The sequence below is a fragment of the Aptenodytes patagonicus genome, chromosome 1 (genome assembly GCF_965638725.1).
Source record: "Aptenodytes patagonicus chromosome 1, bAptPat1.pri.cur, whole genome shotgun sequence".
Lineage (NCBI taxonomy): Eukaryota > Metazoa > Chordata > Aves > Sphenisciformes > Spheniscidae > Aptenodytes > Aptenodytes patagonicus.
In genome coordinates this window covers 72,820,658-72,834,324 of record NC_134949.1, presented here as the reverse complement: position 1 = coordinate 72,834,324, position 13,667 = coordinate 72,820,658, and the positions used below count along the sequence as shown (strand labels likewise).

Sequence of the window (13,667 nt, the reverse complement as noted above, 5' to 3'; positions counted from 1 at the left end):
TTCTTAAATATATTTTCCTCCACTAAGCATTTCCTTCAGCTGTAACAAACATATGTTCAAATACCTTGTCTGCCTCTTTTTTTGAGCTCATGTAAATCTGTTGTATCTGTAATACCCACTAGCAAGCATACTGAAGCAGTGCTTTATTGAAGCATTTATACAATGCACAACAGTTTCATCAGAAGAGAGTAAAAATATCAGAATAAATAAATAAATTCAAGTTATATAAACCAAATAAAATAAACATGAACAGAATAAGTATACAAGTGTAACCTGGATACTAGAGCAGTCTCCTATTCACCAGTGTACTAACTAAACCCATGCACCCCAGTATTTTATGCACTTTCAGAGCTAAATAGCCATTAGAGAGCACTTGAGGAGCCTCATAATGAAATCAGACGTACAACAGACACAGGGTGTCTCTTCTGCGGGATTAGCCCTTTGTGCCTCACCTTCCACATCTGTTGTATATTCCTGCTTCAGAGGAGTGTTGTAAGCCTCAGCTAAGCACTGTCCACCACATAACTTTAAATTTAAATTCACTAAAACATTCACACGCATAAAAAGGCATGGCCACCTAAGTTTTTGCAAGACCAGAGGGTTAGTGAGTGATGAGAGTTTTGAAACCTGGGGTGGAGAACACCAGAGAAGCGCAAAACACGTATTTTTAGCAAGTTACCTCAAAAGCATTTAAAATAAAACAGGAATCACTTTAGTTTCTTCACTTTCACATTCCTGGTACAAAAGGATGACAGCCTGCAAACAAACTTACAGCAAAAACAAACAAATACCCCCCCAGCTGGAGACTGTCTTTTCCTTCTCTCCTTCCCTTTTTTTCCTTCTTTTCCCTTTCCCCTCTAGTTTCCAACCGCTTTGCGCTCGGCGGGGCCGGGGCTGGGAGCGAGAGGAGGAGGAGGCGGCGTGGGACCCGCCAGCCAGCCTCACTGGGGAGCAAGGGCGGCGGGCCGGGCCGGGAGGCGGGAAGGCCGCCCGAGGAAAGTTTGCTCGGTGGGGGACGGGGGGACGGAGGGAACGAGGACAAGGAGAGCGGGGACGGAGGGGACGAGGAGGAGGGCGCCTGTCAAAGGAGATGAAAACTACCGACCCCCCACGGGGAACTATACCTACCGGCCTCGCCGGTGGGGCGGGGAAAGCCGCCGGGGGACAGTGGGGGGGAGCAGGGAGGAGGCGGGCTGCTGGGCGGTGTCGCCGGAGGGGCCGCGCCCGGCCCCGGCGGCTATAAAGAAATGGAGGTGGCGGGACGCGACCTGGCGGCGGTATGACTGAGGTGAAGCTGGCCGTGCTGGGCGGTAGCGGAGCTGGCAAGTCGGGTAAGGCGGGGAGGGGGGCGCCCCCGTAACCCCCCAGTCCGACTTTACCTCAGGTTTGGCGGGGGGGGGGGGAGGCGCGGTGTAGGCGGCCGGCGGGACCCCGCTAAACCTGGCGTCTGCTTCCCTCCCGCAGCGCTGGCGGTGCGGTTTCTGACCAGGCGGTTCATCGGAGAGTACGCGTCCAACGCCGGTGAGCGCCGCGGGCCGCCGCCCGACTCGGGGAGGGGGCGGCGGGAGCGGGCCCGCCGCGGGGTGGGGTGGGCGCCGTGTGGGGCCTCCGCTCGGGGCTGTGCGGTGGGGTTCCCTGGGGAACGCAAGATGCGACGCTTCAAACACTTGTTTGAACAAGAACTTGGGTAGAAACGCAGTTTCACGGAACTTTTTGGAAAGATTGAAGTTTTCACTTGCTTATCAGTGAGACTTCCTCATTAAGTATAAGCTTTGAAGAGGGGAAAAGGCAAGCCGGGTATCTGTGGAGAGATCACTTAAAACTCTAGTAGTGCACCCGGGCACGGGGGCTAGCAAAGTGCTTGTGGCGAAGCAACTGTGAAGGGACTTAGGAAGGAAAGATAACTGGGCTGCACGTGTGAAGTGTGGGTAGATTATAGTAAACTCAACCAAAGAGGAGATAAAGAAGAGGGTAAAGAAATAGACTGGGGAAAAAAAAAAAAACCAAACAACCCAACACCTGTTCTGTTGAATATCTCCTTCTCAGCTCTAGAGGAGAGGTGAAACAGATTGTTTATCAGGCACTACTGGTGAATCAAAGCATAATGCAAGGCTCCCTGCTTTTGCAGGAATGTACTGATTTGGTAGCTTTTCTCATTCATACCAGAACAAATACGCTGATCCTTAAGACACTTCTGAGATCTTGGAAGATAGCAAAGCAGGACTTGAACTTTCACATCCTGGGTAGAAGCACTATTTAACTGATAATACGAACACCTTTGGAAGTGTGCCACTCCAGCTGATGGGATGTGAGAAGTCCCAAAACTTAACAAGGAAAGGAGATTGCGATCTACCTCACTTTCCCTGCTAAACCAAAAGACTTTTTCCAAAAGCCTCTTTTTACAAAAATCAGAGTAGCGTTCCATGATCTATAAATAAAAAAATAGTGGTACTAAGCCGAATTGCATTGAATGTATCCAGATGAACTTAATCTGAAAGTAGAGTTGTACATAAATGCTCTACCAATGTTGTTGCTGTACAAACACAGACTGAAAAGACAGTTTGTGTCCCAGATGGCTTATTTAAATCTAAGCTGTCACATTTAAGTTATGTACTGCTCTCTGTGCTCCATGTGTGTTCTAAGCCACCTACAACTAAAAACAGGTTTCCTTGTTCTGATCCTTCGATACTGCAAGTATGAGAAAAGGCATGTCAAACTCCCAAAACATTTTCATTTTTAAACAAGTGTTTGTTGGAAGATTAAGTTTAGCTCTATTTCTAGACAGGAGGAAGGAGGAGGAAAGTGGGAACAGGAGTGATAAAATACAAGATCATCATAGAGCACTTTTAGTGGAGTTAAAGTATTAATTAAAAACTTGTTTAATTACGAAAACCACCAAGGGGCTGCAGTTTTGATACAGTGGGATGCTTGAGACTGATAGTTCATCATCAGATGAACTCTTAAGACATGCATGAAGAATGCTTAAGATGAACATGGTGCTGAACTGAAGATGCTCAGTTCCAGAGATCATAGCCCTTATCTATGCCCTCATTACACAGTCTGAAGTGTATTTTCAGTAGTGCCAACACCAGTTCTTGTCTCTGTAGTAGTCACTCTGAGGAATTGTACTGTAGACAGCTTGTTGGTGACCAGTGCTACGGACACAAGTTTGTTACACTTGCTTAGAACAACCCACTGCTTAAAATAATCGTGATGATCTGTCTGTACTAGAGTTGCCAGGGTTGCTAGTGCTGGCAGAGAGTCCTAAATCAGAGAACTGACACTATGGAAATATTTTAAAATCTGGTCTAGGGACATGATCCTGTAGATACTATTGATCTAATGCTACCTAGCATGAGAACTCTTAAAGCACCAGATTTTATAGTAAATAAACATTACTACCAAATAATGACTTTTGTGCAGAATGAGAATTTACACATAGGCTGGCTTACTACTTTCATAATCCTGAACCTTGGTAGCAAGCTGAGTAGTCATCAGCATTTAGCTGATTCTGAGCATTGTGCATCCCCTTTGCCTCCATTTTGGAAGAGGAAAGCTAGGGTCTAAAAGTATTCGTTGTACCAACACTTCCATGTGAACACCACAGTGAAGTGATCTTGGTCAGCCTAAGGGGTTGGGCAGCTCAACTGTTGCAAAATGAAATAGGCTTGTTTCCAGTGTGTCAAAAAAACCCCAAACAACCTCAAACCACAAAAACCCCAAAACAACCAAACACAAAAAAACCCAAACCAAATAATAACCAAGGAACTAAATGTTCCCTCAGTATTAGCGAATCTAACCTTTGCCACCTTTTCTTTTGACCACCATCTCCAGCCACTCTAATGCTGATTTTCTTTGAATGCTGTGTATCTTTTTAGAATGCATCTACACTAAACACTTATGCCTGGATGGGAGGCAGATACACTTGGAAATTTATGACCCTTGTTCACAGGTAAGAGTTTTAGGGGGCAAAGAAAGGCTGTTCCTCATTCTACCTATGTAATGGTAAAAGAGTTGGGGGGTTACAACCTTTCTGTCTGGTTCTTGGAATTTGTGCTTGCTGGTTTTTTGAAAAGACTGAAATTTTATAGTTGCTGTGGCTCAGAACTGCTGAGTAGTTTCCCATTTCATGGAAGAAGCCCTTCATTGCTTAAATTTTCTGTAAATGCTTTTGCATTTTTGGAATATTAATAATAGAAATAACTTTTCCCACTTCTGCATTATGTAGGTAAATACAGAGAAAAGTTACGGGATTATATGCAGTTTTCTCAAATGCCTGAAATGGGTGAAACTTAGTTTATAAAGCAAGCAGTTTATTAAATGCCTGCAGAAATGGTCAGAGTAGGTAGGCCTGGAAGTAAGACTTGCATTCACAGAACAGATCCAAGGAAAGCCATAATGCAGGCTTGTACGTGTTGACAGCCAAACTTTGGTCACAATAAACCACTTTATTACAAAGCTTTTCCTATTCATTTCCTTCCTGCTATTACAGGAATAGAGAAACTTTGGTACTGTGTAACACATGCAGACCTAGGTAGGTCTGTCTGGCTAATAGCATTTGCTTGCAAGGTTCCTTTTTGGGCAGTGATCTTGCCTCTTACCAACTAGGATAACGAATGCTAAAGCCAAAGCATTGAAAGTCTGACTCAGACTTAAATTCAAGGACTTAAAAACTTAACCCAGTGAGCACATAAAATGAACCACCAAACAAATTAGCCTTCCTAGAGACAAGCAACAGCATTGTGTGTCCCAGGGTAATGGGGATCCTGAAATAGCCACTGTGCCATGTTACACTATGGAGTCCTCCCTTGCCATACAATCTGTTAGAAGCTACTGTTCTGTGGACTTGTTTCCACCTACCTCAGACCTCTTTCCTAAGCCCACCTATAGCTTCTACCTACTGTCATATTAAATCCTATGGCATGTGAACAACTCTTTATTAAGATACTTGAAATACTGGGAGTAGCAGCTATCTAGGATAAAGCAGATTAGACTACATTATGGGTAGTGACTTTGGTTTCTACAGTTTGGGCACCTTTTTGCTTTTAAGGAGACCAGAGATCAGCTGTGTTAAGGGCAGCTCCTCTTGCCAGCATTCATTGAGCTCTCTTGTCCCAGTCCTTTCTTAGGAACAAGGCCTAATGTTAGCTGTTTGCTGCCTTCTCCTGTTCTCTTCCTGACTTCTCTTTAGTGCCTGCAGAGGAATAGGCAGCAAATAGTGGTGGTGTTGCTTTTTGTCCAATAGAACTGGTGATTCTAGAAAGATGGATGGGGTATGGAGGTCCTGGATCCCGTGGGAGCTGGTGAAGAAAAGCGGGTTCTGAGAGGAGGCAAAACTAGGGAAGGAAGAGCCCCCATTTTTGTTTCTGCTTCCTGAAATCTTGCTGCTCTCTGAGGTTTCCCTCTAGCAGCTGGATCCCTGTTCTGCAAACCTCACTGTTTCTTCATCATGGGTTCATGAGGGGAAGATCCCGCTTAACTAACTTGAATTTCCTTTTATGACAGGGTCACCCATTGACCAAGGGAAGCCAGCAGATGTGTTTTTTTTTTTTTATTTTAGCAAAGTGATACTGTCTCTCAGAGTATCCTTCTGGTCAAAATGTCCAGCGTACAGCTAGACAAGTCCATAATACATTGTGTGAACAATTGGCTGATGGGTCGGGCTCAGAGTTATAGTAAATGAGGCTACATCAGTCTGGCGGCTAGTCTCCAGTGGGGTTCCCAGGGCTCAATTTTAGGGCCAGTGCTCTTTAATGTTTTTATAAATGACCTGGATGCAGGAATCAAATGTACATTAAGTAAGTTTGCCAATTATACTAAACTAGGAGGAGCTGTGGATTCCCTCGAGGGTAGAGAGGCCTTGTGTATGTACAAACTGGGGGATGAGAGGCTGGTGAGCAGCCCTGGGGAAAGATCTGGGGGTTTGTGTTGATGGCAAGTTGAATATGAGTCAACAGTGTGCTCTGGCAGCCAAAAGGGCTAACTGTGTCCTGGGGTGCATCAAGCATAGCACAGCTAGCCAGGGAGGTGATTGTCCCACTCTACACTGCACTGGTGTAGCCCCACCTTGAGTACTGTGTGCAGTTTTTGCATTCTATTTTCCAGGAGGAAATAGAATGAAGCTGCATCAGGGGAAGTTCAGATTGGACATTAGGAAAAGGTTCTTCACTGGGAGCGTGGTGGGTCACTCGAACAGGCTCCCCAGGGAAGTGGTCACGGCACCAAGCCTGTCAGAGTTCAAGGAGCTTCTGGACAATGCTCTTAGACATATGATTTAGTTTTAGGTAGTCCTGTGAGGAGCAGGGAGTTGGACTCAATGATCCTTATGGGTCCCTTCCAACTTGAGATATTCTATGATCCATCTGGGAAACAGCTGTGACAGACACAAGTCACCTTTCCTGCCCCACCCCTAAACCTGCACACAATATTAAAAATCTGTTGTATTAAAGATACTGAAGTATTCAAATAGTTCTGAAAACCCATTTCATCTTTTCTTTCTCATGCATCTCCTTTCACTGCCAGCATTCAGTTATCATCCCTCATGGTAAGTTACAGCCTTCCCAGTACAGCTGTTTATGATGCTACAGTGCTGCCCTGATGCTGAGCTAATCAAGGCAACCAGGGTGGGATGTTGGTGGAGGCTATACATTGCAAGGAGCAAAATAGTAAACTAGTGAGGGAACAACTTAACCGGTCCTCAAATTACTATCCGAGATGGGTTTTCCACAGAGCAAAAGTCGATTTTTTTTCTTTTTTTCTGTCAGCTTCCAGTATTTTGCCTATCTTGGGTCACATAGTCTTGCTAGCTGCTGCCAAATCATCTGCAGGGACAAGCTAATTTAAAATAGTTTTGAAGTTACATCCTTTAGCTTAATGGGACAGGTTGCAGCTGTTGCTTCCTAGAAATCAAAGTGTGACACTTTCTTGGGGTGAAGGGACTCAAGGACTGGTACAACCCCATTATCACTTGTGTGACTTTTGTCACCAGTTTTATTAAAGTCAACTGTGGCTTGAAAGGAGATTTTTTTTTCCCCCCCTAGCCCTGTAGAAATTTAGCCTATGGGTAAATACTGTTTCAGACTTGAACAATGCAAAGAAGAAACAGAAGAAATGAGTGGGGACAAAGAATTTTTTTCAAATTAAGCTCACTGCAGTCAGAATATTAGGAACGTGCAAAACAGAGCTTTAACCATAAACAGCAGAAATACTGGTGGCTCCTGTATGTTTCATTCTCCTGTAGCTCTGCAGAATATTCAGCATAAGCAATGGCTGTACAGGTTATGCAATTTTACTGCTTAAACAAAGCATAAATGTTTCATAATGAATTTCTCGATGATCCAAAGTGCCATCTGTAGTGATGGTTATTTATTAGGCGTTTGGAGCAGGACTCACCTGAATTCAATGCCAGCACCTAGACCTATTAATATCTTTTGCAAGAAAGGATACAACATTTTCACATTCACATTGACAAAGAAAATGCTCTGAAGTGACAACAGTAACATTCTTTTTGCATGTGAATTTGAACTTCTTTCAGCCACAGCGGGGGAAGCTCTCCCTCACAGATGAGCTCCACTGGGCTGATGGATTTATCATTGTTTACGACATCAGTGACAGAGCATCATTTGCATTTGCAAAAGCATTGCTGTACAGGATCCGAGAGTCTCACATAGGAGCTTGTAAAAAGTAAGTGGCATTATTTTTGTTTCCTTCAGCAAACATACAAAAAAGCTGAGAACATTTCTGTGAGCTGTAGGCATCCTGGTAGCAATTAAAATCCAGCAGCATCCTAGTGGCATAACACAATACCAACAATAAGGTACCTGAAGGTAAACTGTATTGCAAATTGCAATCTATTTCACTGTATCCAAAGCCAAGTACATCATGATTTTTGTTCTTATTTCTTACAGCACTACTATTTAAATAATTGCCATAAATCTGTCTGCTGTGATTTATGTGGGTAAAAAGCTGGTATAGTCAGTCCATGCTTCTACTCGCCCACTCTACTACCAATGGAAATCCACCAATGTGGAGGTTGAAGAAAGCATTTCCCACAATAAATGACTCTAATACCATGAATGTCTCTTAAACTGCCTTTAGCGGTGACCCCAACATTATTTGTGCACGTGGGTAACCATATGGTAAGAAACAAACTACTTCCTTTCAAAAAGAACCACCAAAACTGCAAGTCTGAGTATATATGGTGGTATGTATTCCTGCATCAGTCAGCTGAGGTGCTTTCTAAATAAATGAGAATGGAATCCTTTCCTTTTATCAGAAGTGGAGTAAAAAAGAAAAAGAACACTTTTCTGTCTGTTTTACTGCTGACCTTTCTTAATTAAGGTTTCTCTGGAAGGAGTAATTTTAGCAAAAGCTTGGAATTAGGATTCCTGTGTTTTCTTCTGAATTATGCCACTGACACATCTCTTTGGCTCTATTCTTTTATCTACAAATGGACACACTGATCAGCTTGCTTCTTCATGAAGTCCAGGAGCTGACAATATACTCATCAGTATAGAGTATGAAAACTGCAGTGGATGAAAGATACATTAATTCACTGAGTAGAGGAACCAAATGAAAACTTACTGATAGAGAATAGCTTGTCTGGAAAATCCTTTGACGTTTGACTATGGCAAATGAAAAACTATAACTCTACCTGGCAAGGTAGAGTGAGGGGGTTAGTTTGGGGGTTGGTTTGTTCTTTTGGGTTTTTTGCAATGCTTATTATCCTGAACAAACATACTTTTTGTACACGCTGTATATAGCACTGCATACAGCACAGTATTGTAACATATCTTTTCTCTAATCGGAACTTTTTTGATTTCAGAATGCTTGAGTCATCGGTATTTTTGGTTGGTAACAAACAGGATTTATGCCACATGAGGGAAGTTGGTTGGGATGAAGGACAAAAGCTGGCAATGGATAACAAGTGCCAATTCTGTGAACTGTCTGCAGCAGAACATTATCAGGAAGTTGTGGCAATGTTCACGAAAGTCCTGAGGAATATCACCTCAAATTTCAAAGTGAAGGAAAAGAGACGACCAAGTGGATCAAAGTCAATGGCCAAGTTAATCAACAATGTGTTTGGAAAGAGAAGGAAATCTGTGTAAAAGATGGTTAGTCTTGAAGTAGGAATAAGCTGAAATAATGGAGCACAGAGAGCTCTTGGGATTCAGTCAGTTTCCTCCAAAGGTCAATGTCTGGAGGAGTAAGACAGTAGAAACCAAAGGTGGGAGATAGTATGGTCAAGTGGACAGGGTCTAGACCTAGAAGACCTGACCTATTTCCAGTTCTACTACAGATTCACTGTTAGGGCTATATCACTTAAACTCTAAGATGCTCCTCTCACCTTTTATCTCGTAAGTTCTTCAGAGGAGGGTTTTAGTGTGTATTTATTCAACGCCAACATGGTCTTGGATAGAGCTTCTAGGTGTCACTGAAGTATTATTTGGAATAACACAGTTATTTCCAATAAACTCAGCCTTGCTGATCAAAATCTTACTTCAGAATTCTGAAAAGTAGTTGTTTTTTTGTGCAAGAACACTTGTGCTAAAGAAAAGCAAAATACTGCTGCTGTATGTGATAATGTATGTATTTAACTTGAGGATGGTTGGCTTAGATCCTCATGTGCCTAAAGGTGCCTAACACCTGCTGAAATATAAATTAAATGCTTAGACACCAAATCTACAAAAGGTATTTACCTACAAAGCTGCCTTGCAGAGGCACCAGAAATAGGGAAGCAGATAAACAAAGCAGTATTGTCTCTTGTTTCAGGGGTTTTTTTTGAGGGATGAAAGAAAGTAGAGAAGGTTGAGGAGGGTGGGAACTGAAATGTTAGTGAAATGTTAGTCAGTGAGCATTGGACTGTTTTGGCAAGGTCATTGTTTAGTGAAATAATTTTATGGCTAGGGCCAGCGTAAGGCCAGTGTAACATCTTGGGCTAATCCCTTTCACAGAGCAGTTTTTGTAGACTGTAACAAAGTTTCCTTACCTGTAAGGTGGATGTGCCTGTTAAATTTTAGATGGGACTGGAAGCTTGAAAAGCATGTGGACTGGTAAAGAGCACAAATTCTTTAGGATGTCTGCCTGGATTTAAAGGCCAGCCTGCTGGTAAGACCAGTGCTCCTAACTTGCATAGAGTGTTTTGCCTAAGGACCAATGTCTTTACAACTGGTCATCACTATGGTATTGAAATGCCACTTGAGAGAGCACTAAGGCATATGTTAGCTACACTTTGCAAATGTGGATATTAAACATCAGACGGGTCTAAATAAGTTGTCAATTGACATTCAGAGCTCTTACTGTAGACTTAACTAAATAAGGGCTTAGCCCAGTGTGTTTGAAAGTGCTGTGCTCATACAGAAGTTATGAAAGGGAAGAGAAGTGATCTGAAGATGAATTACTGCCTCCTGCCCATTCCAGAGGACAGCTGGTATTCAGTCTTTATAAGCTGCTGAGTTGAAGCCTACCTCTGCTCTGAAATTTTACCTGCATTGATTACTTTATCAGTCACAGCAGAATACTGATTTTTCAACTGTCTACCCCCATAAGATAACAAAACTATATAATCTTAGCATTACTGTTGTAAAATAAAACTAAAGCACATTTTAATAAGTGTTGACTAAAGATCCCTTCCTTTTTTTTTAAGGAAAAGATACTGTTTATTTCACTTGTTTTAAGACTACAAATACTGGAATACAGTTCTCAGTGTTGACAGGCACAGTGTTGCTTTTTTTTCTATGCAGATGCTGCTCTGCCCTATCAGGAGTACTGTATTTAACTGTATTGTCAGTATCTATGAGGCTGAACTTGAAGACTACTCATGTACACCTGTCGGAGTTTCCCTTTGTTCAGTGTCGACGACGGAGCGGGAGTTGCGATTCCGGAGTAATGACAGATCTCAATATGAGTATGGTCATTCTCCTTTATTTACACTTATAACAGGGCTTATATAGTTAACTGCTATGGACACGCGCTACCTGCAGCTTGCAGATAGGTTACAGCCTTGTGTTCACGCGCATCTATGCTCTAGCAGATTGGCCTGTTCTTTCTGATCATGCGAAATGCCTTCATGGTCTTTATCTTGTTTTTCTCCTTTCAACTGCACATTCCTTTCTCCGTTATTTACTGCTTAAGTGCCTTGTCATGCCAGGTGGTGCAGTGTTTGCTCATTAAAATCAAACTCAGGAATGTCCGTTAGTGAGACTCCCATTCCCACATCTCCCCCTTTTTGTTTTACTAGAAACACTGCTGAAACCGATCTTTCAATCATTTTTCGTATACATTGCAACAAACAGGGTACACAACACAAAAATGCATATAAATACTATTACACATATCCCTCTTAGCTTGGCTAGTCCTTTTAACCAGCCACGAGGAGGAGCTGTCTGATACCCGCAAGTCTGCAAACGCAGCAGCCAGGGGGTCTTTCTCCCCGGTCACTCCCCCATCATTCACCGGAACGGATGGGGTGGCTGGGCACGCTCTTCATAACAACCTATAATTGGTTAATCACAGCTGTCCACGCACTCACAACACCTTCGGACACGCTCTTCATAACAACCTGTAATTGGTTAATCACAGCTGTCCACGCGTTCACAACACCCTTCTCATCGGTAGCTGCCGGCTGGTCCCGCCGATCTCTGCCTCCTCCTTATCCCGGGTGTTGTTCCGCTGTTGTTGTTCATCACGTAGTGAGGCTCCTTCTTCTGCTCAGGGAAGGATGGTCAAGGTCACCAGCCGTCTTTGTCAGCATATCCCTGCTACTGTTAAAAACATGGGTTGCTCATGGATACTAGATTGTGCCCCTGCTGTACCAGCCACTCCTCCACAATTCCCCCTTCTTGTTTTTGAGCAACCCAGACTTGATTAACAATTTTCATAATTGCTTTCTTCACACAGCTAAAAATTATACAAGAGCATATACTTATTACTAATATAACAATTAAAATGCGTAAGCTTTCTTTTATTAAACTTATTATCCAAGATGGCAGTTCCCCAAATATATTCTTAAGCCAGGTATCGAATAAGCCGTGATCTTGTTGAATATTCTTGGTGTGGTCCTTTAACCATTGTAGCTGTTTGTGGATTGACTCCCCATGGTCAGACAGATTCATACAACACATCCCTTCAAAATCCTCACACCCATGTCCTTGTGCTAATAACAGAAAGTCAATAGCAGCTCTATTCTGTAAAATCGCATGATGGAAGCTATCCTGATCTGCAAGTAATTTTTCAATAAGCTCTGTTGTCATATCAGCCTGCTTTTTAGCCCAACAAGCTAATTTCCCTACCTCATTTAGGGCCCTCGCAGCTGCAGCGCCTGGTACAAATAGTGAAAGGAAGACTTTTTCGGTGTCGCTAGGCAGAATTACGTCATCACGACAGTCTGGGGAAAGACCCGTGGCGGCTCTTTTTCGTCTTTGTTGTTGCCCTTTTCTTGTTATGGTTTTCCACCAATTTTCTCCTGGGGCCAACAAGGTCAATTTTCCTAAGTAGCATGGCCCTCCTACAGCATTTGCTGGGATACCCTGCCAGGCCCTGTTCCCACATATTAAAAATACCTGTGGGGGCAACGCCTTTGGGGTACCATTGTTCCAGATCCCTATTCCTCCCTTTGTTTCCGCTCCAGCCGCTCCTAAAGCATAGCTATTACCACTGTCATTGGTACCACAAAAATCGCCCGCATCCTGATACTTGTAGTAAGATGCGTGAGAGGTGACATTAGTCCACCCTGTCCAATTTCTTGCCTGGTAGAAGTGGATACCCGTCTGTAGGGGTCCCCCAAATATAAAACATGTCTGAGTCCAATTTTTAGATGTATTTCCAACTCGCATCGACCCTAATAGTTCCAACTCCTGGGGATTCCAGGGTAGCGAGTGATTTAATCCTTTTATCAAGTTAGCACTACAGTTGCTAGTTGCAGTCACATTAGTACAGCTGCCAGTACTGAACCTGGCAAAGTCACCTTCCTTATATCCAGGCATACCTAACAAACAAGTCCTAAACGGCTCAGTTGCTGAGGCGAGGGAAAGGCAAAACGCGGGCTGCCCTGTTTTATTTGCCCAGGTTACCCACATATTTTCCCTTGGGTTAATGCGATGTATAGTTGCCGACCCTGGGATTGTTAAGATTAGCCCAATTACGATCACATCTGCCTGGCTCAACATTTTCTCTTCTAGGCGAATTGCCTTTCTTTTTTTGTTGGTTTTTTTTTGTTTTGTTTTTTTTTTTTTTTAAACAATAATCAATTTGGCAGTTTCGTGGACTGTATTTCGTGTCCAGTGGTTATTAATATTCTATACAGCACTATTTCTTTTAGATAGCAAGTTTCAGATCACCTTTGTGCGCGCGTGCACCGGGCCCACCACTTCTTATCACAATGGTAACACTGACACAATACTCACGGTACACACCGTAGGCACTCTTTGTTTTTGTTTTTTTTTTTTGTTTGTTGGGGGTTTTTTTGTTTTTTTTTTTTTCTTTTTTTTCTTTTTTTTTTTTTTTTTCCCACGTATCGCCCCCCACAAGCAATCGACAAAATGACTATACGCTTCAGTGGCACCTTGCTGTACAGAACTAAAAGATGGAGTGGACGAACCGGGTAAGGCTAAAAAGGCATCTAGCACCAGTTTGGCAGACAACTGCAACAAAGCAATAGGAAAAACCAA

The 13,667-nt window shown here is 43.0% G+C and overlaps 1 protein-coding gene across 1 annotated transcript; it reads left to right on the top strand.

Annotated features, from left to right (window-relative positions):
• The first annotated feature begins 1,276 nt into the window (after positions 1–1,276).
• RERGL (RERG like) lies at positions 1,277–10,868 on the top strand. The gene is made up of 5 exons (XM_076342252.1): positions 1,277–1,331; positions 1,465–1,521; positions 3,879–3,952; positions 7,535–7,683; positions 8,825–10,868. The coding sequence occupies exons 1-5, from the start codon at positions 1,280–1,282 to the stop codon at positions 9,105–9,107; spliced, it is 615 nt and encodes a 204-aa protein (XP_076198367.1). The 5' UTR covers positions 1,277–1,279; the 3' UTR covers positions 9,108–10,868.
• Positions 10,869–13,667: the final 2,799 nt, after the last annotated feature.

Coding starts and splice junctions, on each gene's coding strand:
- RERGL (XM_076342252.1), top strand. CDS start 1,280: ATGACTGAGGTGAAGCTGGCCGTGCTGGGCGGTAGCGGAGCTGGCAAG. Junction 1,522..3,878: donor AGAGTACGCGTCCAACGCCG/GTGAGCGCCGCG, acceptor GTATCTTTTTAG/AATGCATCTACACTAAACAC. Junction 7,684..8,824: donor CACATAGGAGCTTGTAAAAA/GTAAGTGGCATT, acceptor TTTTGATTTCAG/AATGCTTGAGTCATCGGTAT.